The sequence below is a fragment of the Equus caballus genome, chromosome 25 (assembly GCF_041296265.1).
Source record: "Equus caballus isolate H_3958 breed thoroughbred chromosome 25, TB-T2T, whole genome shotgun sequence".
NCBI classification, from domain to species: domain Eukaryota; kingdom Metazoa; phylum Chordata; class Mammalia; order Perissodactyla; family Equidae; genus Equus; species Equus caballus.
In genome coordinates, this window is record NC_091708.1 from 44,294,662 (window position 1) to 44,318,576 (window position 23,915).

General features: G+C 60.1%; 1 protein-coding gene across 8 annotated transcripts in view; it reads right to left on the reverse strand.

Moving 5' to 3' along the window:
* The window catches only part of VAV2 (vav guanine nucleotide exchange factor 2), a 190,334-nt gene that overhangs the window by 61,980 nt on the left and 104,439 nt on the right, over positions 1 to 23,915 (reverse strand). For all 8 annotated transcript variants that reach the window (XM_070252008.1, XM_070252007.1, XM_023629268.2 and 5 more), the window contains exon 4: positions 699 to 767. In XM_070252008.1, the coding sequence (XP_070108109.1) occupies positions 699 to 767 (69 nt within the window). The remainder of the gene's footprint in view (positions 1 to 698; positions 768 to 23,915) is intronic.

Here is a 23,915-nt window from a genome sequence, read left to right on the forward strand (position 1 = left end):
AACTAGACGAGGTATTCAGGAAGAGCCACTGCCTAGGGAGTCTAGCGGAACTGGGGGGCTCCAGGACCACAGGGTGAAACAGCCGGGGAGGGATGGCCAGGCCTGGGCTGCGTGTGGATGGAACAAGGAAATCCTCAGAGGGGAACGAAGCAGACACAAAGCAACCCAAAGACGGGGTCACCAAGACAACGGGAAATGCCTCGTATCTTCAGGTGGCCTGGTCTCAGTCCAGCCCCATGCCCACCCTTCAGGCCACGAGACAACCCTGGGCCCCAGGGCCCTGCTTCTGCAAACACCAGCTCTCCCATCACCAACACAGCATCCAAGGGCCCGGCTAGGAAACCCCTCAGGCCCAGGCTCACCCCGACCCTGGCTTTCCCTGCAGCTTCGCAAAAAAGAGCAGCCCTCAACATCCGACCTTGCAGAGGACAGCCACGGGCAGACATGCTGGGGAGCCTTCCGGAATACATAGGAGGTGTGAGCTGAGGCCCAGCTGCCTGACATCTTGCAGAAGCCCACATTTCCACTCGGGCATGGGGGAACCCACACCACCCTCAGTCACGTAGAGATGCCCTGGGCAGGACAGCGAGGCCAGTTCCACCTGGGGTGGGGCCGCCACATTTTCTCCCAACCCCCCGCAGCCATGTGAAGATTCTAACCGCCCCCTCTCCCCATCCTTCTTGGGCCTGGTTCCTTACTCAGCCAGCTCCTCCAGACTGCGGTAGACGTCATCGTCATTCTCCGCGGTCTCCTCCGAGGGAAAAGGCCTGTGGGAGAGGAGATAAGAGGGAAATGAGCAGGTCTCTGTGGCACCACCAGCCCCGACCAGGCCCCCAGCCTGGAATCCATCACAGGCCCGCCAGAACTCGAGCCCTGCTTGGCTCTGCCAGGAGATGCAAATGGGCTTCTGTCTGCTTCTCATGGAAGGAAGCCGGGCCTGCATTACACGGATGGGTGTTACAGATCCAACCGGGTGCAGGTGCCAAGAGCAAGAAGACCCTGCCCAGCTCTGCCCTGGGGCACCGGGTAAGTCAGTCTGTCTCTCTAGGCCCAGTGGCCCTGTTGACAAAGGAGGGAACTGGGTCAGAGGGAGCAGGAAGCTTTCATCCCATGTGACACTCCAGGGAAATTCCAGAAACAGGGGTGTGGGGCTCCCCTGGCACCCTCGTGGTGAAGCACAGGGCAGGAAGGCTGCCAGCTCCATCCGCCTGGAGGAGAGGATGCAGGAGGGGATTCTGGCAGGGAAGGGCAGAGCTTCTGGGGCATCCATCCTCCTCCCCCCAGGGTAGGGGCCTTCAAGACAGAGGACAATGGCAGAGTCCTGTGAGAAGGATGGCGCTCACCCACCACGCCCGCCCACCAGCCCACTGGGGCCTGGCTCAGGGTCAGAGCAGGTCCTGAAGAGCGATCAGCCCTCCTGACACCAGCTGCCTTCCCACAAGGACCTGGAAAGGGACACTCTGGGAGCAGGAGCCGCGTGGGGAAGAGCCCCAGGAGGGCAGTGGGTCTCTTGAAACGTCCACCCGATGGCAGCACCAATGTTCCCTCCCTCCTGGGTCACCCCCACCTGTAAGCTGTCTCTTGTTGCGCTCCTCAAGTGCCCCAGCTCTGCCACGAGCCTCGGGAGCGGTCTGCACACCTTCACCACCATCTCCCCCACGTCGACTCCTCACTGGCCCTTGACCCCGTGTCCACTCCCCCAGTGAAACTGCTCTTGTCCAGGGCGACAGTGAATCCAAAGGCTGGGTTACAGATGTGCTGAGCACTCTGCAGAGCGGGCGGGTGCAGGGTTCCTGGGGTGGGGGCTGTGACCCGGCGTGGGGTACTGGGAATCGGGTGAAGGGTTTCACTATAGCAGGCCTTGTCAGCGCCTTGGCGCTCGCATGGTCCTCGAGACTCGAGGAGACAGACTGGGCCAGCAGTCCCAAACGTACCTGCATTTGAGACCCTTTATTATTCTTTTTCCATGAAAACCTCACAGTTCCCTATTTGGGGGATGCGCAGGGTCCCCACCAACTCTGCCATCCCAAGACGCATCTGGGAGGAATGAGAGAAGAGGCGGGGCGTCAGAAAGCCCCCCGGCTGGTGGGAGGGGTAGACGGCCGCTGTGGCCCTTGGCACACGGACGTCTGCCTGGGTGGCTCAGAATCCAGTGGAACAGGGACTCAGGGAGGAAGGGGACTCATTGACAGAATGCGAGGGGCTCGGGCCGCACCCCCCAACGGCGCCTGACTCCTGCCAGCGGGCAGGCCCAGCACACACTGCCCGGGTGTTGGGGCGGCCGGCACAGGTGAGGCATAGAGGCCCCCCCAGGGACAAGGGCCAGGGCCAGATCCTGCCTTGCCCTCCCTCTGAGCCTGTGTTTGCGCATCCATGAGACAGGGGCGCACGGAGTCCAAGGCACAGCTAGGGCCAAAGGAGAGAAGGCAGGTGGGAGCCACACTGTGCCCGCACAGCATGCACTCGCCAGGAGGACGGGGGAGCCCCGCGGGCCTGTCATCTCTCAATGCCGCCTGTACATAAGGAGATCCCAATGCACAAACTGGAGGAAGGGGCAGGTCTGCAGAGAGCCGGCGCCTTCTGGTTAAAGAAGGAACCCGGGGAGAGACGGGGGTCGGGGCCACTGTGTGCACCACGCCCACCACCAGCACAGGAGCCCAGGCAGCAACACGAACGGAGTCAGCTTCCGACGCCTTCTCCAGGGCCCCTGCAGTCCCTGCGCGCCCGTGTGCCAGCGCCCACCCCCGCCGTTCCCCGCGGGGAACTGCAGACAAGGCGCATGTCCTGAGTCAGGTGAACGGCCCACGACAGGCAGGGAGGCTGGCCTCCAGGAGGGAGGACGGGCAGGACTGCAGAGGAGATGCCGCGAGAAGGGGCCTGCCAGCTCCTTCTAAAGCTGTGGGCCCAAGTCAACCCGCCTCGAGAGGAGATGAAATGCCACCTTTAATGAAAGGGCACATCTCCGTTGGCCCAGGGCTGCGTGTTCTCCTAGGAACCCATTCCTAAGGATCCCGCAGGAGACCCCGGCTGGGGGCTTCCTTGCTGGGGGTCAGGCTGACATTTGCTCAGCAGGGGGATGCGGGAGGAGTTGCTCCTACCAAGACTCCAAGGCTAGGGGCCTGTGCTTCCTGGGGTGGTGGCCCCAGGGGCCCACTGAGCCAGCTCCTGGAGACCTGGGTCCTGCCCGCTCTGTCACAGACCTGCTATGACCCTGGGTCTGAGGTCCCCAAGGTAGATGTACTTGCCCAGTGGTCCCCATCCCTGTGGCTTCATGGCAGTAGCCTGTGTCCAAGGGGGCAGCTTGACCTCTCCGAGGGTGGGCTTTCTCCTCCCTGTAGCTCTCCCCCTCCTTCCTCCCATCACCATGACAACAGCATCCTCCACTGGGCATCATGTGGCAAGAAGGGAGGAGCATAGCTGTGTGTCTTCAAGTCACAGGGAGAGCTGCCGGCCATCATGATGCCCTGGCCATAAGCAAGGCAGGCCCCTACTGCCCATCATCCCTCGTGGTTGATGGGATGAGGGCTGAGGGCTGAGGAACCGAGCTCTCGTTCCTTAACTGACCCTGACTGCCGAAGGTTCCAGCCCACACTCAAGAGACCACAGAAGGTGCCGGGGAGGCTTGGGGTGAACTGAGATGTGGCCGTGGGATCCCAGAGGCAGAGCATTTCCTCCCACTCAGCATGAGACCCCATTGCCGGGACAGGCTTTCCACCGTCCCGCCCCCATGCCAACCACCCTGGGTCAGTTCTGGCCACCTGCCTATCCAACCACCTCGTCAGCCATTTCTGCTTTTTCCAAATTTTGAGTGATGAATGGTGTTAATTCCATACTTGGGAAAGTATATAATCAATATTCTTACTTATTACAAAAAACATTTCTCATCTATGAATCAAAAATTTAAAAACCAACTAATATCCTAGAAAAGGATGCTGTGTATAAAATGACACGATGGCCAAATATTAAAGCTTTCGGATACAGAATGTAGAGAGGGGAGAAGAGCGTAGAGTTTGCCAAAGTGCTGCAGGACCGTGACTCTGTCCAAACGCTAACCCGGGGGCGGTGAGGGCCGGGACACCGCCGTCGCCACTACCCCTGGGGAGTCTGAGCCCACACAGGATGGCCACCTGGGGACTCCATTTCCAGAAACCCACCCTGCACCCACATTCCGTGAGGAAATCGCCGCAGTGCAGGGTGAGAGCAAACCCAGGGCGGGGGCTGGACGCACACCAGCCACCCATCCCACCAGGACTCTGCGCCCTGAGCGGCATGTTTCCGAAGAGCATGTGCTGACGTGGGAGATGCTCCCGGCCCCAGCTTGGAGGCAGGATGTTCTCAGCTGTTTAAAGAATTAAAAGATGTAAGTCCACACACGCATGCACGTACACAAACACCCCAGAAAGCTGACACTGTGACTTCCGAGGGACTCAGGATAAACTATTTTCTTCTGTTTCCCACCTTTCTACAATGAACATAACGTGTGTGTTTGAACCAGAGCACAGACCATCACTCAGCTGAGAATACAGTGCCCGTGTGCACAGCCCTGCCCACTGTTTGCACCCCCACTCTCTCTGGCAGGAAGCATCCGTCTGCTCACACCTGGGCCTGGCCCAGCCTCATCGACACGGGGCAGAGGATTTGGAGGCGAGCCCAAGTTCCTCTGCTAGCGCCGCCCAAGGTCCTGGGTCCTCCTCCTCCAACTGTGCTCCCAAGGGGCCAACAGATGGCATCAGGACTCCCTGGGGCCTCAGCAGACATGCCGATTCTCAGGCCTCCCCCAGACCCACTGGGTCAGGATGGCTGAGCGTGGGGCCCAGGAATCTGGGTTTCCATAAGCTCACCAGGTGACCCCCTCGAGTGCTAGCGTTCATTCTAAAGTCCCTTGGGAGGGTTTATCTGGTGGGCTCCGCCAGGGACTCTCTGGGGGACCTGGGCAGCTGTCCTCCTCTGTAGAAGGTTGTCAATGGGAACGTCCCTGAGGTCCTTCTTGCCACCACACCCCCATGGCGGGCTCAGGCCCTCCCGGAGCAGGGGAACCCACAGGGTCGGGGTGCAGGGATACAGAGGCTTGTGAGGCCAGTGGGCAGGGTAGTATGTTTTCAACTATGAAGACATGTCACCAGAATGGGAATTTTATTTCATGAGCTCCATTTTACATCTGCTCTTCCCTCTGCCTTCAGTCCCTGGCTCCACCGCATTCACCTAGGTCCTAGTAACCCTGAAGACTCAATTCAAGCCCCACCTCATGTGGGAAGACTTAACTACCCTCTCAGAATGGGTCCACTTACGCCTAGCACAGGGCCTGGCATGAAAAAGGCATGAATGGATGGAGGGATGGATGGATGGATGGATGGACGGATGGATGGATGGATGGATGGACGGACAGATGGAGGGACGGACAGATGGATGGACGGACGGATGGATGGATGGATGGACAGATGGGTGGATAGATGCATGGATGGATGGACAGATGGATGGATGGACGGACGGATGGACGGATGGATGGATGGATGGATAGATGGATGGATGGATGGATGGATGGATAGATGGATGGATGGATGGGCGGACGGACAGATGGACAGATGGATGGATGGATGGATGGACGGATGGACGGATGGACAGATGGATGGATGGACGGATGTCTGGGAGGACAGGTAGGTGACAGAGTGGCTGGATTTGTGGGTTGACGGACAGACGAGATGAGTGAACGGGTGGGTTGGGGGGGTGGAAGGATGGATAGGTGGGTGGTCAAGAGGACAGGTGGACGGGTGGCTGGATTAGCTGGGAAATGGATGGGTGGGCAGATGGATGGATGGTAGATATTCTCAAGCTGTTCCTTCCCCCTGAAACAACAAATGGCAGCTCTGAATTAGATATGAGGAAGCATCTTCAAGAAGAGCATATGAGAAATCACACAGAGGTATTCAAGCACCCCTGAGTTATGACTTTACAACCCTGACCCTGACTTAACACTGAGAGACACACTCGCACACAGGGAGTGTGAGCAGTTCCTGGGGCCACATTCCAGCTGTAACTCAAAGCCCAGAGGGGCTGGAGCATGTGTGACGCTGTGGTCACTCTGCAACAAGGCCCGGCTCCACCCCTCCTGTTTCAGGTGTCGGTTTATCCTCCAGACCCCACGGTGCTGCATCCACCCCCCAATTCCCCCTTCCCTGAGCTCAAGAAAACATCCACACGTTAACCGGTGGGGTTCATCTGCTCTTTAAAAGAAGAGGAGAGAAGAGGCAAGCACAGTAAAGCTGTGTGCACAGAAATGATCGTGGGTTAAGCACAGGCACGAGGTTATCCAGGTCCCCCAGGTGACTGAGTTCCTCTCAGCCCGTCCAACCCTTCCTGAGGACGCACTTCCTCGTGCCTAGCTTCTGGGAAGCCAGCTTTCCCACTTGGGCCACCGAGGGAATTAAGGGGATGCCCGTGCTGGGATCGGGAAAGCTGCCCGTGCTGAGAAATCCCATCAGAGCCTGTGGGCCAGGAGGTGTCCACCCCACCCCACCACGCTTCCCAGCACCGTCCTCCCGGGGCGCGGGGAGAGGCCGCACCACTGCGCCTCAAGGAGCCCCCGGCACACACAGCACGCCTCCCCCATCAAGGTCAATTTCAGCGTCTAGTTGCTACGGCCAGTCTGGCCATATTGGGGCAGGACAACCCCAGTCTCAGTGCTGGGGCCAGAGGGGTCACCAGCTAGAGGAAGAAGATCCGAACAGATGGCCCCCTAAGGGGGTGCCTGAACCCAACCCCTGGACAAAGAGCTGAGGGGACACAATTCCTGCTTCCAAATCGTTGCTTCCTTCTCCTTTTTTCATTCCACGGGTATGTACTGGGCAGCTGCTCCAAGCTGGACTGTGGGGCTGCCATCCGTCCCTGCTTCAGGGAGACGGCACCACGTGAACCCAGCTCCCAGACCAATAAATCGGGCGTGGTCCTTGCTCTCAGGACTTCGAGAATCTGCCAAAACCTATGCTCCTGTGAAGTAACCACATGTGCAATCGTGCCTATGGCTGCATGGGGAAGGGAGCATGGTCTGGAAAGGCGGCAGCCGGATGCTCCGGGGGTCCTGGAGCTGAAAAGGGCAAACGGGTCCGTGCCAGCTGGGAGCCCAGGAGCTCAGCTGGATGGGGAGCGGCTTGGGTTTGCTTTCTTGGAAGGCCCTGAGCAGTGAGCTGCCAGATTTGGTTTGTAAGACAAAGACTGAAGCAGCCAAAGAGAGGACCCCCAAACACAGGCGCCCTCGCACCTCGGGAGGCAGGGGCCAGGTCTCTGGGATCTGGGGGGGAAGACCAGTTAGCTTCACGTCCTACTGCGCATTGGTGAGGGCTGTGGGACCTGAAACACAGGGTTCCGTGAGAAACCCGACCCACTTGTCAGCTCTGATTTAGTGTTTCGTCAGACAGCCCCGGATGGGAGCGAGCAGCACGAGGCTGCCCTCTGAGCTGAGGACTCTCCACCTGGCTCTTCACGCACTTCAAACCGGGCTCGGACTTGCTGACCCCGCCCAGCCCGGCATCTGGCAGCGGCCTCCTCTGCATTATTAAACCTAATCCAGCACTCCACCGTGCAGGGCCACGTGGCAGCTCCCAGGCCTCCATCCACCCCAGACCCCGGCACGTAGCAGGTCTGCAGGTGGCCCTCCCAGGACCCAGACTGCGGCCCGGGGGCTCCGTCCCCCACACCCTGGAAATCGACCGCTGGCGAGAAGCCAAAGCAAAGGCCCACCACCTCCGTCGCCTTCATTTCAGGGGAGAGCAAAGAGCAAGGCCTCTGCAGGTGACCGATCAGGGATCAAATCCTGGCTCTACTGAGGGCTTGCTGTGTGACTCTGAGCAGGGCACTCTCCCTCACTGAGCCTCAGTTTCCCCAACTGTAGAACGGGGGTAGCAGCAATTGTTAAGACTCAATGAGATAACACATGCAGCTCCTTCCACCCAAAGGGTTCCTGTACATGACAGCGGGGGTCACCTTCCTCCCCTCTGGGCGGCTCGCCCCCAGGAGCCCACCTGCCAAGTCCAGAGCCTCAGACACAGGCAGTCCCCATGGTCCCCACGGCCGCCAGAGCAGAGCTCCAGGCGCTAAATCCTAGAGCTGGCCCCTGGGCTTCCGTTACAACTGGAAAGTGCCCCTCAGCCAGGCTCCCCCAGCCCTGCCCCAGGGTACGCAGGGTCAGCGCTATTGCCAGGTCCTCCGACCCACCCTACTGAGCTCTTTCTCCTCCTGCCTGGGAAGGAGACCGGCCCCCAGAAACAAATGTTCACATAAGAAAGCTTCGGGGCAGCGCTCGGCTCCAAGTCGGTTACTCAGGACATCGAGCACCATTCAGAGAATCTAGGACACGGCATTTAATTTTCCACCTTGTGTCGGCGTTTCAGGTGAAAGCGATCCAGCCTGAGACACCTCTGAACTTCTCCTCGTTGACTTGGCACGTGCAGGGAGGAGAGCTGGGTGCGACTCACTGATGTCGCTCCCTGCAATGTGGCCCCCAAGGTCCGTGTCCACCAGCAGCTTCCCGGACCGACCCCCTGAGCAGACGCCTCTGTCCTCCTTGGCCCGCCTGATGCAGCCGAGCAAAGGGGCAGGGGCAGGGCCCCGGGTTCACCTCCTGTAGGGCGACACCAGCCCGCAGTCCCTGAGAACCAACTCGGCCTCAGAGGCCTGGGGGTGCCCAGCACCGGCACCTGTGCTGCAGGGCCTGCCACTTTGCTGGGGACGAAGGCATTTCCCGGGATGCGGGAATCCCAGTGCTAACGCGGGGACAAGTTGAGTACCCAAGGCCTGCACGTGGCAGACAACAGTGCTTCAATTTATGGCGCTGACGTGACCTGAGGGGCCCGCGGAGGGCCACTTCCCGGGCCCCAGCCTCAGTTTCCTATTCTGAAAACAGCCTCAGAATTAGGTGAGGTGGGGCTGTGGGAGGGCAGCGGGAGGGGGGCGGTGGGAGGTCCCCACACCATGACAGCATCAGGTTCAGCCTCATCTCACCAGGTGTGACCAGGGGCCAAGGGCAGGAGCAGTGAGTTAGGAGAGGCTGGCAGGGGCAGAGGGGCCATGGGAGCCCGCCCCCAGAGACGAGAACCGGGCCACAGGCCCCTCAGGCACCAGCTTGCCAGGGAGATGGCAGCCGGGCAAACTTTAAAGGCACACGGAGAACCGCAGCCTGGAGGACCTGACAGACCGTTAATTATTGGAGGAGTCACCTGGTGCCGCCCGCTAATTGGCAGGGAGTCCTTGAAACACTAGGGTTTCACTCATTAAAAATGGCTCTCCTGCTAAAGAGCCCCAACTGTCAAAACAAGCTGATGTGTGGCTTTTCTCTTCTCAGACCGCCGCCCCACCCAGTGCAGACTGCCATCCTATCAGGGGGCAGTGCCAGGCCGTGCCACCTCACCCATGCCCACACCCAGCTCAGGCCACACCCTGTATCAGAGACGAGGGGGACCCGCACCCACCATGCAGGCCACAGGGCGCAGGAATGGCCAGAAAGGCACAGACAGCAAGAGGAGAAAAGGTGGAAGGATAGCCTGGGGAAACCAGGAGGGCTTCTGGCAGGAGGTGGTGGGGAGCTGGTTTGGAGAGCAAAGTCTAATTCTGAGTTCAGAGTTCAGCCCCGTTTCAGACAGACGTCGGGTAGAGTCAGCCACACAGCTTCCTAGCCCATGAGCTTGCCCGGGGACTGAGCCCCCAGCCTCAGTAACTCATCCGTAAGATGGGGACAAACCACGTGCCTCAGCATCTCGTGAAGCTTCACAAGATGCAGCATGGACACGCCTCCCACGGGCTGGCACGTAAGGAGGTGGGGGGGAGGGGTGACGGCGAATGTGGTCATGACTTAAGGCTGGAGGAGGCAGCTGGGCAGAGGTGAACATGTCCTGTACACTTGGGGACGTGCAGGCTCAGTGTGGCCGGAGGGGGAGGCTGACGTGCTGGGAGGGGCAGGAGTCTGACGGGGAGGGAGACAGTGACCAATAGGTGCGCCCCGGTGCCACCAGCAGGATCTTAAACCAAAGTCAGCATAGAGTTGGAGGGTCTCTGTCTATACGTGGTGGGGGTCTAGAAGGCGGGGCTCTGAGCTGAACCCACTGCCTGCCCGGCAGTGACCTCTGATGTCTGCCAAGGCAGGTCCAGCAGAGGTGGGGGCTGGGGGGAGAGGTGCGGCCTGCTCCGAGGTGACAGGGGGAGACGCCAAGCGCTCCCCCAGAGGAGAAACCTGAGGGACCCCCCAAATCCCAGCCAGGCTGCTTCCAGAACCCTAGTGAGGCAGAGGAAGCCACTCTGACCTCAGGGTCAGCAAAGAATGGTTTGTTCCCTTCAGCCCCCTGTCCGAGGAGGGAGGGCCTGGGCGGCTTCTCAGCAGCTGTGCAGCCTACTGCATTTCGACTTTCCGGTCCACTTCTCAGAATGACACAGGTTTGGAGCGGAAAGGCTGGTGGGTGGGCAGGGCCATCCTCCCCGACGAGCGGGGCCCAGCCTCCCGCAGCCGCTCTCCTTTTCCTTCCGTGCCATCTTGGCCTCTTCCCAGGGAACACCTGCCCAGGCTTGGCAGGAAATCTCCACAGCCTGCCAGGGCCCTGCCCGGACAGAACGCTCGGGACACATCTTCGGGGAATGGGGAAGTGACACAGAACCCGTCACCGGCCTGCACAGGAGCCTGAAGAGGCCAGCGGGGGGCACCCCAGCACCCCGGCCTGCACAGACCTCTGGTAGCACGGCTTCTCCTGTGGCCTCTGGGCTCAGGCTGCGTGCATCTCCCTGTCTGCCGACAGAAACACACGACACCCTCTCCACACAGGTTTCCAACCTGGGCCATGATGGGCCAGGGCCCCCAGTGTCCTCCCGGCCTTGGCCCGGGGAACGGTGCCCAAGCTTGTATGTGCTGGGCTGGGAGAGGCGGACAGGCTGACAGACAAGCAAACTGTAGCCCAGGCATCAAAGGACGGCAGGCCCAACGCCCGAGGAGCAAATGAGGTGGCTCTGTCCGAGGTTCTGGAGCTGGGGCCTGGGCTTGACACACTCTGCACCCCAGCGGCACCTCCCACGCCCCAGATGGCTCCCCTTGGGGCGGCTCAGACCATGGGCTGACCACCGCACCCCGGGACACTCCAGCAGCTACTGAAATAAAGACGACTTCTTTTCCTCCTTCTCCACAGCCAGAGCTGTCCACTGCTGAAATGACCCCCTGGGCCCAGGGACGGCCTATGGGGCAGAGCAGGGCCCGAGCCGCCTCTGGACCCTCCCTCTGCTCCTGATCACACAGTCGGGCCGGTGCTGGGACACAGGCCACAACGCCATGTCTGAGCTTCTGCCCTGGCACAGCAGTATGAGTCAGGAAAAGGAAGCAGGAACACTCATTTGCCCTGCGGGTGTCAAATGCACACTGCTGCTCTGGACAGGGACCGTGGGAGGAGACTGCACAGCGAGCCCACTGGACGGGGACCGTGGGAGGAGACTGCACGGCAAGCCCAATGGACGGGGACCGTGGGAGGAGACTGCACGGCAAGCCCAAGTCACGGTGTAAAAAAAGCAGATCTTAGCAAACACAGCAGAGCTAGGAGACGAGGTAGGGATCTGGGGGGAGGGACCGGTTCAGGGTTCTGTGGGACCAGCAGGTTGCTGTGTGACCTCAGACAAGTCCCCTCCCCTCTCTGAGTCATGTTCTACCACTTCAAAGAAGAACAGATGGTGGTGGGGGGATGGAGGGGACGTGGAGGTGGAGGTGGCCTTCTCCCCTCCTCTGGCTATCCTGCCTGCCTGCTGTGAAATGAAGCGTCAGCCCAGTGTCCCCAATCCTCTGAGTCCCACGAAGGCCTTTGCATGCCCCCAGGAAGCCACCATGACAGGGAGGGCAAACCAAGGCCTGCCCGCAGTCACACCCACCCCCACGACCCCGGCAGCACCGGCATCACTAACCCATCACAGGGTTCGCTCTGGCAGACCTGGGATGGACGGCAGTCCAGGTGGAAGGCTGGCCTGTGGGCCCTGGTGAGAGAAGCAGGTCAGCTTCCCGGGCGCTCTTGCCAGTCCCTCATTGCACACCTGCTGCCCAGAGGTGAGGTCAGTCTCAGGGCAGTCCAGTGGAGCCTCTGCCCGCTGGCCGGGGGTCCAGGGGCAGGGCACACCAACCCTGCTCAAAGGACACAAGTGAAACTGAAGCCCTCCCCCTGGCTCACAAATGAGGGGGCGGGGAAGGACTCAAGAACAGGGGGCTGTCCCCAGGTGTCCCCCAGTCAGGCATGACAATCGCCCACAAGGGGGGGGGCTGGTGCCGTGTCACAAAGCAGACACCAAGACTCAGAGAGGTGAAGAAACTCGCCCGAGGAGACCAGCCAGGAAGCGGCAGAGCTGGGCTTGGAGCCAGCACTGCCCCCAAGAGGAGCCACAGCAGGGAAGAAACCCAGGAGGGAGCAAGCTTGTGCCCCCCGACCCCTGCCCAGGTTCTGGCAACAGCCCCGGCCATTCCATGGGACTGACCAGACAGAGGGCCTGAGGTGTCGCTCCCTGCACCCCCAGCACCTCCTGGTGCCCATCAGCCCCTGCCGCCCTCCCCCACAGCCCCCTCCCCGAGCCTCCATCACCCCCTCCCCGATGTCCATGGCAGCCCCTCACTGGTCCTGGCCTCCACCCTGGAGCCTCCGTAGTCCACGTGGCGCCAGAGGACGGTTCTGGACAAAATCCCAGAGGCCACTGCTCTGCTGAAACCCCAGGGCTTCCCCACACACTCAGAGAGAGCAGAGACCCCCATCCATGCCCACCCCCCCCAAAACGGTCTCCTCCCCACCCCGGCCCTGGTGCTCCTGCCCTCACCCTCTCCATCCCGCAGGGACCCCAAGCATCCCTCCCAGAGCCTCTGCCTGAGCCTCCGAGGCCCCAGACCTGCTCAGGCGACTCTGCTCACTCCCCAGGGGTCAGCCCGAACGGACGTCGCCTCCTCTGATGGGCCCACTGACCATCGCATCTGAGTACCCCGACTCCCGCCCCTACCCTGTCCCTCTGCCGTCCCACCCTCACACTTGTCCCTTGGAGCCCAGGGTCTGGAAGAAGATGACACACAGTAGGTGCACAAAACTAGTGATGGGCCAGGATGAGAGCGGGGAGCTGCATGCCAGAATGTTCTGGCACCGGCCGCTCTGGACGTGGATGAGGACAAGGGCAGGACTGCAAGCCCTCCCACCATGCACCGGGGGAGTCTGGCCTGGCCACCTCCGGGTGGAGAACTGGACCTCAGCCCTGCTAGATGGCGCCAGCCCTGGGTCTGAAGGCGGCCTGGGCGGGCTGGGCTGGGCGAGGGCCCATGTCCAGGCCTGCGATGGCTCACCTTGGAGTCTGTAGGGCTGAGGGCCCAGCCAAGCCTCAGGGCCGGGCTCCAGCCTCAGCTTTAATCAGAACCACTGGTGCCGCACGGCTGCCCTCCTGGGAGTGGCGTGGCTGGACACCCATCCATCCAAACCCCGCTCCCGGACCACTGGCCAGATTTCCAAGCTGGAGTGATGTGCAGGGCCCCATGACGGCTCAAGGAAGGGAGAGTCCAAGAACAGAATTCACCAAATGGCAGAAAACCCAGCTTTCTGAACCACCCAGCCCCTGGGGACCAGGCCAAAGCCAGATCAGCACCTCCACTGTGAGCAGCTCCAGCGCCGGGTGGGCTCAGTGCCTGCCTCAGTCTCCCTACCAGGGACCCCAAAGGGGAGATGGAGCCTCAGCTGCCTACAGGGTCAGCAGGTGAGGCCCAAGGCCAGTTTTCCCAGCCCCCGGACGCCAGCCCTGCCAGGAACTGAGGCTGGAAGGGTCCGGAGACGCCCTGGGCAGCGGATCTGCGCCTGGGTCCATGCTGGGCCTGGGATCCCTGACTCCCAGCTGACTCCCCGCTGAGGACTGTGGGGCGGAGTCCCAGTTCCACCACCGACCGGCTGGGTGACCCTGGGCAAGAGGTGCCCTCTCGGGGCCTCAGCCTCCTGCTCTGCAAAGTGAGGCTGAGATCCCAGCCTCCAGGGTCCAGGTGAGCCTCAGTGAGCTGACCACGGGAAGTGCTCAGCCCCAGGAGAGGTCGCTCTGCTGTATGGGGGGACAGGAACAGGAGGGGGACAAGAAGGGACAGCAGCTCCAGAAGGGCCAACCGCGCTGCCCAGGACATAGAACCACACACCACGAGCTGCGCTCACCACACGACAGTGAGCGGAAACAGCCACTGACACCTGATCGGTCCTTTATCAAAGGTCCAAAACAATGAAGACTAGACAAAACTACACACGAACTACAAGGAAATTAATTCTACAACGGCCAGGAGACAGACAACCTCACGTCAGGACGGCGGCTCCTTCCTGATGGGGCCGCCGCGGGCCAGGACCAGGGAGGGCACAGGTGGAATGTTCTAGTTCTTGCGTTGACTGGTGGGCTCATGAGTGTTACCAATAACTAAAAATTAAATAAATGAATGAATAAGAATTAAAGAGCGAGAGATCAGAACAAACAGAGAAGAGGAGGGTAATGAAAAAAGCCGGACGGTCACTTCCGACGTTCCTTTCTCTCCCGTCAAAAGGCTGCTCCGCGCTGAGTAACAACAAGGCCGCGTGGTGGTGGGGCAGCCCACCTGAGTGGGGAGCCTGTATCTCTGCGGGACGAGCAGGAGGTGAGGGAGACGGCTGTGGGCGACAGGCCGGCTGCGGGCTCACTCGGGCTCCCCTGCCGAGGGCCACACGTCACCGCGCCGGCTTGTGTTTGAGGTCAGCTCCACCATCCCCTCAACGCGTGACCTCGGGCGAGTCCCCCAGCCTCCCAGCCTCAGGTTCTTCCCCTGTAAAATAGGAATGGCAACAGTCCCCACTCCCAGGGGTGAGGAGGATCAAGCAGTGTGGCAGGTTGGACTCCTGTCATCAAACATCCTGGCTCCACTGGCGGCGCAGAGTCTGTTCCAGCCGGAGGCTGTCGGTCAGCCTGGCCCCGGGGCAAGCAACGTGGAGCGGCACACGGCAACGCACACGCTGGCGGCTGTTAAGTCACAGAGACTCGGGGGCTATTTGTTGCCACTGCAGAACCTGGTCGGTCCTGACTGACAGAAGCCGCCGGCGCAGACGAGAACCACAGTGAAGACAACACGGGGACATTCGGAGGACAGGCCCTTTAACACTAAATAATAATTGGACCGTTCAATAAGAAATAGTAAGAAGTCTGTCCCTCTTGCAAGGACGAGATGAGCGGGACTCAGGCTGGTCCGAGGGCTGTCCCTGCACATGAGTAGATGGACCCAAAGCACCTGAACACAGCTCCCTTTCAAATGACGCTGGATCTTACGATGTTTCTGATTCATTTGTTCGGCAGCCTCTTGCTAAGACTTCGGCAGGTCCCTCCCTACTGGCCACAGTTGGGAGCAGAGCTCAGGGTCGCAGTGAGCATGGACGACCTTGCCCCAGAGCTGGGCTGGGGGGCCCTGCTGACGACTGGCCTCCCAGCCCACAGGCCCCAGTGCTGAGCATGCCGGGACATCCCGTTCTGTTCCAGAGGCATTTTTAATGCGCTCTCATCCCTTCTGCATATGGATAAACCCCACTGCAAGACACGACAAGACTTTCCTCTCGTTCTCTGCAAACGAGCCAGCAGCGGCGTGCAGCTGCCCCCATGAATTTTTCATGGTGGTATTTGCTGGAAAGGCTGCCTTTGACTGTTTTCCTTGTTACCGAGTGAAGCCGCCCTTGCTCCCTAGAGGCTCTGAGAAGGCTCGGGCCCCGGCGCACGTGCACATGCTTCCCACCCCCAGCACTGAGTGCTGTTGGTACAGGGCGCCCACAGAACAAGAAGACCACTGTCCTCGGAGGCCCTCCCTCCCGTCCCTGCTAACTGGAGGGGACCTGGGAACCCCAAGCTCCCTGCCAGTCGCCGGACTCTTCCTCGGCAGCCCGGTCTGAGGGCGGCAGGGGCTGCAGAAGGACTGGGGTAGGGCTCATGGGGGCATCGATCAGCTTCCAGGAAGGGCACCAGGTATGCCAGAGCCTGAGGGGCCCCCACCTGGTCCCTGCCCAGAGCTCAATGCCCAGCAAAACCCACGTCCCTGCTGTGTTAGCGTCCTGGGGCTGCCACTGACAGAGTCCCACAATGGGTGAAAACAACAAAAATTCATTCTTGATGCTAGAGGCCAGAAATCCCAAACCCAGGTGTCACAGGGTCATGTGAGGCTCTGAGGAGGAGCCCTCCTGCCTTTCCCAGCTCCTGGGGGCCCCAGGCGCTCCTTAGCTTAGAGCTGCATCACTCCAGTCTCTGCCCCATGTCCACACGGCCTCTCCTCATCTCCCTGTGTCTCTCCTCCATGTGTTTCCTACAAGGACACTTTTCACTGGATTTAAGGCCCATCTGGGCAATTGGGGTGATCTCATCTCAGGATCTTATTTAATTACATCCGCAAAGACCCTTTTCCCAACAAGCTCACATGCACAGGTTGGGGCATATCTCCTTGAAGCCACATTCAGCCCCCCAACCCGGTTGGCCTGGGCGCGCCATGGAAAGCCAGGGGCTGGGACGCAGTGGCCTCAGGCCTCCTCGCCTGAAAACCACCGCTCCGGGCTGCTGGGGGCGGCCCTGCTCCACCCTGGCCCCAGGCTCTCAGCACCGCCTCTGACCATCAGGCCCCTGTGACCCTCCCTCTCCAAGACCAAGAAACAGCCTCAGAGCCCAGAAAGCTGCTGAAAATCACAGCAGCCTGGACCCAGTGTCTCAGGTCGGCCCTCAACCCTGCACACCTGCCCTGCGTACAGCTGTGCTGCATTCACCTGCCCACGGCCAGGGGTCCAATATCCATCTCCCCACCTGACAGGGACCAGTGCCACAGTTCTAGCACCCGGCCCGGGGTCTGGCACCACCAGGTACCAACAGAACGAAGGAATAAATGAATGTATGGCTGCTGACTCCCCGGGCCCGGTCATGACCTGCTTGGGATCTCAGGAAAGTGATGCCCTCTGGGCCTCAGTTTCCCCCAGTGCCAAAGGAGGGCAAGAAGGGTCCTTCTCGCGTAAATGTTCTGGACCATGAGACCAAGGCAGAGTCTGGAAGGGGGCTCAGGGAGCCTGTGAGTCTGCGAGTGTCATGGCGACGAGGCCAGGCCTCAACGCCCCTTTGCTCTCCGTCCTGCTGCCCAGCGCAGATGACCTCTTGGCCCACGAGGCAGCTCAGGCTCCAGGATTTTCATCAAACAGCGATTCTCTCGTCTGGACACGGGGATATCTGTCAGCGAGGAAGGACTAATGTGGGCACCCGTGACATGTCACCCACCAGGATTCCAAATCTGGGCCCCTGGGCTGCCCCGAGGAGGCCGGGGTGCTGGTATGACGCTGGTGAGCCGCAGATTAGAGCAGACACACCCCCCCGGATGCACAGCACCCTAACGTCTTCAAGACATCTCAGGCACAAGCGTGACCCTGGGCTCTGCGGCTCGCACACTGAAGAGCTCCCCAGCAGACGGAGCCCACTCTCCCTCCACCCTGGAATCGGGGATCAGAAACTCACGCACGGCCTGCTTTAACTCTCAGAGCCCACTAGCACATGGGGAAACTGAGGCACTGAGAGGCGGCTCCTGCTGCCCCTCAGCTCTGGATCTCTGCATGCCAGGCGCTGTGCTGACACACACAGACGTTGTCTTTCAAATCCTTACAACAACCCAGGGAGTTACAACTGAGACCCCGTTTAACCAGTGAGGCCATCAAGGGTCAGCGGACGAGGACAGTGACCCAGCGTCCCACCGCCACCCAAGTCAGCAGCTCACTCCTTCGTCCACCCCCTCCATTATGAAACACTGTTGAGTGCCTACTCTGCGCTGGGGGGGGCAGACAGGTCCTAACGTAGTTATCACTGCCAGACGACAGAGGCTGTGACCTTAACCACCTTACAGCCCCACACCAGCCACCGACCAACGGACATTCATGTGACACAGGGCATAGGGAGGATGGACGGAAGGACAGTGGACAGATGGAAGCACAGAAGGACAGATGGGTGAGTGGATGAGTAGAAGGACAGACGGACAGGCAGACAAATGGATGGGTGGATGCGTAAGTGAATAGATGATGGATGGGTGGAAGAATGGGTGGACAGATAGGTGGATAGATGGATGGATAAGGGGGTGGAAGGACAGACAGACAGATAGATGGGTGGATGTCTAAGTGCACAGATGATGGATGGATAGATGGGTGGATGACGGACACATGGATGGACAGACGGTTGGATGGACAGAAGGACAGGCAGGCAGCTGGGTGTGTGGATGGGAGGGAGCGAGCGAGGGAAGGGAGGAAACAATAACAACCCACGAGATGAGCAGTGTTCTCTGGGGGCAGACTGACAGCACGGGCAAGTCCCCCCGGCACGACTATAAGGACCCGGGAGTGCAGCAAGGAGAGAAACTCAGCTGCGTTTTGTCTCTTAAGGAAGGCGCGGCAGACCGCCTGCTGAGGGAGCTCCGGCTGGCTGTCCGTGCCCCTCCTGCCGGGCTGCCATCTGCATCTCTTGACTGACGCCTCCAGCATGAATGAGCCCCAGCCGACCCGGCCAGAGGCGGCCAGTTAACACACTTTTGAACAAGTGTGTCTCCTTGCAGCTCTCGTGCCCTCGATGGCGGCAGCAGGGAGAGGCACACACAAGCACTCCGTGGGAATTCTGTTCAGCGGTGGGAGGGAGGACGGACCCTCCCAATGTCGGGGGTGGAGCTGGCCTCTGGAGGTCAACTGGCCCCTAGCCATCAAGTACTGCCCTGTGGGGCTCACCATGGTGCGCTTCCACTCAGTCCTAATGACAACCCCGTTCACAGACGGTGGCCGGGGCTCAGGTTTCCAGGGAAGGACGCTGCAGGCCCTGGACAGTGGAGAAGGTTCGAGGCCTCTACGGTGCCACCTAGGAGCTCCGTCCTGGTGGCCAATGAGAAAGGACGTGGCCTTGGTGCCACCGAGGTCAGCCCTGGGCTCTCCCCTCTCCCCCAGGGCTGCCCTCTCCTCCCGAGTGTGGGTCACTGTCATGGACTCTGCAGCAGGTGGGCCTGGGGGTTCACATGGCCCAGCTTGTCCCCCCACAGCAGATCCACTGAGGACAGGTGGCCAGGACGTTGGATGTCACCAGACAGTACGATTAAAAGCATCTTGCTGGCAGAATGAGCTGCTAAGCATATAAACCACCACTTCCTGTCCAAAGTTCCTCTCTTGTGGGAAGTCCAATCACCTGGAGTTAACCAGGCAGCACAGGTGGGGAAAGGGACATTGCCAGCCTGGATGGTGGTAACAGAGAGACCTGGGGACGGTGCCTCAGAAAGAGGACTCTAGGAGCCAGGGCCAACGTCCGCAAACACAGGAAAGACTTGAGAAGAGGTGGGGTTTCTCGGCCGACAAGACCTTCACCTTGGTGAGAATGAACGGACGTTGTGGTCTCCTCCCCAGCAACGCACAGTGCGCCGGGTGCCCCAGAGCCCCTGCAGCCCCTCCGATTGAGAAGTCTCGCTTCAGAGAGATCCCATACCTTCAGGCGATTGAGAAGGCACAAGAAGGTCTGGGGGTGGGAAGTCAAGGGCACACCGCCAACCATCTGGATGGACTTTCCTGGTCACCGAATGGGCTCCAGGGAGCTCTCAGCCCCTGGAGGAACGAAGGTGGAGCCGTTGGGGGCCGAATCTGGAGAGCCCGTTGGGCAACAAGGTTGACTGACTGCTGAGCTGCTCTGCCTTCGGGTCTCTGACCCACAGGAGCATGTGGGGTGATGGCTCCCTGTCCGCAACCCGACACACGGGAGACGGGAGGACGGGCTCTCTGCAGGCAGCACGAGACGAGAGCGTTCACCCTCAGGTCCAGAATGCTTTGTGGGGCTTGTATGTGGACACGCGTGTGTGACATTCTGAGAATTCACTTCAAACTCAAAAGGGAAGTTCCAGCTCGCCAGGGGCCGAGGGACGTCCAGTCTTTCCCACCCCCTGCCCCCTGCCCCGCCCACCCACCCACCCTGCAGCCTGCTGGGGCCCCAGGGAAAGAGGTCAGCTGAGGCAGCCACTGTGGGCCGGCCCCTCTCCAATGGGGCTGGTCACTCAGATTGGAAGAAAATAAAAGATCAAGCATGAGGAGCCCTAGGCACCCCAAATTAAGTACAGAAAACAGAATTTGGCGGTGGTAAAAATGTGCAAGAGCTACTGTGGTGAGGGGGCTGCAGGGCCAGCCGCAGCAGCCACTTCCCACCTGGTGGCCTGGCAGGACCCTCCCCTCTCTGAGCCACAACTTCCCCATCGCGTGATGGGGCAGAAACAGCGCCCTCCCAGCGGGTTCTCTCCCAGGCAACAGGAAACCCGCTCAGCCCAAGGTGGCCCAGGACAGCCACCAGCAAAGGAGAGCTGTCGATGAGCGAGCCCATTACACAGTCATCGCGTAATCGTCCTCTGTGATGTGGACACGGGGGCGGGCGGGGGGAGGACTCAGCCTTTCGCTCACCAGCCCATCCAGGAGATTGGGGATCAATTTTCTGGGAGAGCCAGTCTCATCGATGTGTCTACTTTTGTGTTTTTTTAGGGCAGAAAATAACCAAAATGTCAGAAGGCAACCAAAAGAATTGAAACGAGGTATTCAAACAAATACGGGTACACGAATGTTCACTACAGTATGACTTCCAACAGCCACAGGGTGGAAACAATCTAAGCGTCCATCCACAGACGAATGGGCAAGGACCGTGGTCCATACGTACGATGGGATGCTCGCCAGCCACAAAGGCATGCAGCCGTGACACACGCCACAACACGGGTGAACCCTGAAAACATCACGCTAAGGGAAAGAAGCCACACAGAAGCCCACACAGTGTATAGTCCTGCTTGTATGAAATGTTCAGATCAGGCCAGTCCGTAGACAGAAAGCTGCCTGACGGTCTCCAGGGCGAGAGGGCGGGGGACGGGGAGAGACTACCCAATGGACGTGGGGTTTCCTCTTGGGGTGTGGAAATGCTGTGGCTCTAGAGAGGGGTGGTGGTTACACAACACTGCGAGTGTGCTAAGTGCCACTGAATTGCACACTTTAAAAGGGTTAAATCTACGTTACGTGAATTTCACTTCAATTAAATGAAAAGTCAGAGAGCAGGAGAGAGGACGACCGGGCTGGGCCAGGATTGGGAATCAAAGACGGAAGCTGGCCCCTGCCCCCAGGAGCACTCAGCCCGGGGAGGACCCAGAGCCCACCCCACGACGGGACGTGCCACATGCCTGGGGCTCCATGACAGCCTCTCTTTGAATCCAAAGGACCCTGTGCGGATGTCACCTGCGTTCACTCCTACTGCTGCTGTCACCATTGCCTCAAACAACACGGATTTATCACCTTGCAGCTCTGGAGGTCAGAAGTCTGAAATGAGTCTTATGGGCTCAAATCAAGGTGTCCACAGGGCTGGCTCCTTCCAGGAGCTCCAGGAGACAATCTGCTCCTCGCCTTTCCAGCTTCTAAGACCACCCGCCTCCTGCGGCCGCATCACTCCAGCCTCTGCTCTGTCATCACGTCTCCTTTCCCTGACTTTGATCCTCCTGCCTCCCTCTTGTAGTTACAAATTCTGCAAATTGCATCTATAAAACCCACTTACATCCACAGAGGGTCCAGGAGAGAGGAGGTGGATGTGACTTTCGGGGAGCCTCCTTTCAGCTCACTGCCCCAGCCAGCGGCCCGTGGGCATCCACTGAGTGTCAGGGGCCACACTAGTCACGCTGCACAAAGTACAGCCTCACAGCAGCCTTATGTGGCAGAGTGAACTTTCCCAGTCTATAGAAGAAGAGACAGAGGCTCCGAGAGCACACCTGCCTAAGGTTACTGGGAAAGCAGGTGGCTGACAGAGGAGCCTGCACAGCTGAGGGCTCCCCGCCCCCACCTTCCAGTGTCAGTCAGAGAGTCTCGCCCTTCGCCATCTCTTCCCTCCCAGCCATTCGGAGCTGGGATGGTCCCAAAGCAGGACACCTTCAACCTGGCATCCCCACACGCTGAGGTGGGTCACTCACCGTGGAACTCCCCCCACCGCACTTCTGATCTCCCAGCTGGCACCAGGGTGCAAATCCTAGATTATGTCTCCTATTCATCAGCCTTTGAGAAGTATAATTGGGGCTTTTATGGAAAATCAGCTCATTATGCAAAGTGCAAGGGTTGTGAAAATGATCATTTTTAAAGGAATATGTTGGGCTCCGATCCAGCCACGGAAGAAACAAGGAAGAGATTCCGCAGGGCTGTGGGCTCATCTGCATTTTCAAAAGATGAATGGGCTTAGCTAACCAACACCTTTTGCTGATCCATAACACAACACACCCTTAGACGGAGAGCCGGGTTCACGTTTTGTAAGGTCCTGGTGGTCCCCACATGTTCAACCGCCTGCGGAACCTCTCGGCCTGCACGGGGGACGGGGGAGAGTGCTCACTGGCGGTACTGCATGGGCAGCCAGAGCTCGCTGCCCGGCCCCTGGGCTCGTGGGGTGAGCTGTGTGGAGTGACAGAGGTGCTGTCCCCATCTGCAGAGGGCCCGCGGAGGGAAAAGACCTCGGAAAAGCTCTGGATTGGGGCTCAGACAAAGAGGGGGACATGCAGCGTGGAGGAGAGGGCACAGAAGGAAAAACACTGACGGGCGAGGAGATGCGGTGAGAGGGCAGTTCCTTCTGTACAGGTGCCCCTCCGGATCCCGAGGCCCCTCCCCTCGTCTACAAACATCCCCCACCCCCGTTTCCCCACTTCCTCCTCTTCCCGTGGGCAGCAGAGGCTTGACTCAGCAGACCTGGGGCGCCCACACCCTGGTCTGGCCCTGGCCCAGCTCTGGGGAGGGAATTCCAGCCCTGGGGAGTCCTGCCAGACAGCAGTGTCTTTGTTCCCTGGAGCCCTGGGCCACGCCAGCGAGTCTCTGCTGGTGACGGGATTTACGGGGAGCCTTGGGCTCGACCTCTGCAGAGGCTGGAGGCTAGGGTCAGCCGCACAGGGGCTCAGCTGTGTCTACATGACCGATACTCAGCATACTGGACACAAAGCTCCGGGGTCTTCCCTGGTTGGCAACCCCCCTCGTGTGTTGTCCCACGTGGTTCTGGGAGAGCTGCGCGCCGTCCACAGGCCTCCGCTGGGAGGGGGCGACTGGAAGCGCCGGTCTCTCCAGGACCTGCCCAGGTGCCTTTCCTATTCGCCAGTTTGACCCTGTATCCTTTCACTGCAATAAACCATAGCCGTGAGTCTAACGGCCTTGCTGTGTTCCGAGAGTCCTTCCAGCCAACTGTCAAACCTGAGGGTGGTCTTGGGGACCCCATCACACCCCGTTATGTTATTAAAACAAACTTTAATATCTACGGAGCCCTTCTCTGGGCCAGCACTGAGCTAAAGGACTTACACACCTCATCTCAACAATCCTGAGACGCCCCTGCGTCCATCCCACCGCACCCATGTCCCCAGGGACTCAGAGGGCAGCCTCCACACAAGGCCCACAGCTCACAGGGACCAGGGGGCAGCCTCCGCACAAGGCCCACGGCTCACAGGGACCAGGGGGCAGCCTCGGCACAAGGCCCACGGCTCACAGGGACCGGGGGCAGCCTCGGCACAAGGCCCACGGCTCACAGGGACCAGGGGGCAGCCTCGGCACAGGCCCAATGGCTCACAGGGACCAGGGGGCAGCCTCCGCACAGGGCCAATGGCTCACAGGGACCAGGGGGCAGCCTCCGCACAAGGCCCACGGCTCACAGGGACCAGGGGGCAGCCTCCGCACAAGGCCCACGGCTCACAGGGACCAGGGGGCAGCCTTGGCACAGGGCCCACGGCTCACAGGGACCAGGAGGCAGCCTCCGCACAAGGCCCATGGCTCACAGGGACCAGGGGGCAGCCTCCGCACAAGGCCCACGGCTCACAGGGACCAGGGGGCAGCCTCCGCACAAGGCCCACGGCTCACAGGGACCGGGGACAGCCTTGGCACAGG